At 27.8% G+C, this 2,270-nt stretch overlaps 1 protein-coding gene across 1 annotated transcript in view; it reads right to left on the bottom strand.

The window, feature by feature from the left end:
• The window catches only part of LOC106691196 (uncharacterized), a 10,127-nt gene extending 8,439 nt beyond the window's left edge, over positions 1-1,688 (bottom strand). Inside the window, exon 1 of the mRNA XM_014436892.3 lies at positions 1,625-1,688. Within this exon, the coding sequence (XP_014292378.1) occupies positions 1,625-1,629 (5 nt within the window). The 5' untranslated portion in view covers positions 1,630-1,688. The remainder of the gene's footprint in view (positions 1-1,624) is intronic.
• Between the last annotated feature and the right edge of the window lie 582 nt (positions 1,689-2,270).

The following is a 2,270-nucleotide window of genomic DNA, read 5'->3' as shown; positions in this document are numbered from 1 at the left end:
TATACACACTACAATGCCTATTAACTAAATTTTTCACCTTTTAACGTATTCACATCCAGTAAATATTCTACACAATTTTTAAATATTACTAACCATATAGTAAATATTATAAATATTGTATTATTTACATTATAGAATAAATTGTATAACTCACTCCCTCGTATTATCTAATTATTACAAATAAATTAGAATTTTATTATTCATGCAGGATAAATTTTGTAATTTTTAAGTATTTCTAGAAATCAATTAAATAAAATTCACATATACACACTGAATGTACAATGTCTATTAACACAATTTTTCACCTTTTAACGTATCCACAATTTTTAAGTATTACTTATTATATAATAAATATTGTATTATTTACATTATAGAATAAATTGTATAATTCACTCCCTCTCTGCTTTTTATTTCATTAAAAGTCTGAACTTCTTTAAACCCTGCTTTTTTGCTCCTGCACAGTTTAATTATGCATTAATAGTTTATTGAAATACAATAATAATTATTGTTATGAAATTAAGCAATAAAGAAAAATAATCGACTTTAATTATATATTTGTATAATATTTTTATTTTCATCCATTTTAGTTAGTACTTAATTATTTATTTTTATTTTCAGTTAATATTTATCATTTCTCTAATACCCATTGTCCTTAAGTTTCAATTCCAATAAAAGTTAATTTTTTTTATTGCTAAAAGCACCAAATTTAAAATATAAACCAAATATTCAGGGGAATTCGAACCCTTGCTAGTTTGTTTGATTTAAATTTATGCTTGTTTTGGTATCTAGAGAATTTTATTATATTTATTATATTAGTACGAAAAAGAAAAATTATATTTAGATTTTAGAATTGTTTAATTTAAATTTAAATCTGTTCCACTACAACCCATGAAGGGTCAGGGTTCATTACTTTATAAAGAAGTACTGTTACTAGACCAACGGTTGTGCAAGGTGAAGATCAGAATCACACTCAACCGACAGTTTTTTACCCAATTAAGGATGACCAATTTAAGAGGTTGAGTCGACCCTAGGGCCCTGTTTCATAATGAAAGCTAATAGTATTAGTTCATAGTACAAGTGTAGAAACTAGTGTGATAATAATACTAATACTTATTTTTTTCATGATAGGAATGACTATTAGTGATATTACAGGAATTAACAAATACTAAAGTACAAGTTACTATTGTACAAGTCTGTGTAATTGAATTAAGATAAATCTACTAGACTAATAGTATTAGTTTGTACTTTATTATGAAACAGGGCCCAGGAGGGCTCGAACTCGGGTCCTTGGAGTTAATAGCCACGCACTTTACCCCCCGGACACCGCGCTCCCAGAATTGTTTATAAGCTAATATTGAATTGGATATCTACTGCATAATGAGAGCTACCATTAATAATTTTAACTTTATGGACATTGCTCTCTTTTGTGATAAAGTGTTCAATAAGTCGTTTAATAGTTACAGACACATACAGTGTAGTTTTATTGTACAGATTTAAGCATAATGTCATTTTCTGTAACTACATAAAATTATGTCGAATGCAATTGAGCATGCCATCTATTCAAATAAACATTTTTTCTACGACAGTATCTTAAACATAGATATATTAGTTTCGTAATATTTACCACATGTTGAATCAAGAAGATACACGAGAGAGAAGATTACTAGTCCACGTTCAATGCCCGACTGGAAGTTGTTCGAGAAGTTCGAATCGTCATGGGCAATTAGGATTCGAGGTCAAGCCGCAGGAAAATATCCGCAAACATTATATATAATTATATGCAAAACATATCCTAGTATTAGATGATGGAAACCTAATGCTGTTTTACATTCATCACACCTATTTACACCAATTTCTTCTTTGGATTTGTAATTTTATTTTCGAATTCGAGTTTTCAAGGGAAATACACTTGTTGGGGCGAGGGGTGTTTCGTATGTGAAAACCGACCTCTTCCCCAGAGGGAAATGTTCGCTGGTTCCAGATAAAATAAAATAAAACAAAAAAAATAACGGAGGACCTGAAATAAATATCACATAAAAAAAAATAATTGAGAAAATGAAATAATAAAAAAATAACTTTCCAAGTGATACACAAATTTAATTAATTAAAATATAAACAAAAAATGACCTGTTATGTTGTTACAAAAAGATAGTGAATTGTGGAGTAAAAAGGATAAACATATTTTGATACATGTATAAACCAAAAAAAAAATTCTATTTACACTAGAAATAAAAGTAAATTAAAGCAAAAAAAGAAAATATGAAACTCGA

Source organism: Halyomorpha halys, unplaced genomic scaffold (assembly GCF_000696795.3).
Source record: "Halyomorpha halys isolate HHAL.00 unplaced genomic scaffold, Hhal_1.1 Scaffold2140.1, whole genome shotgun sequence".
In the NCBI taxonomy this organism is placed as follows: domain Eukaryota; kingdom Metazoa; phylum Arthropoda; class Insecta; order Hemiptera; family Pentatomidae; genus Halyomorpha; species Halyomorpha halys.
The sequence above is the reverse complement of the archived record's forward strand: the minus strand, read 5'-3'. Positions and strand labels throughout refer to the sequence as shown.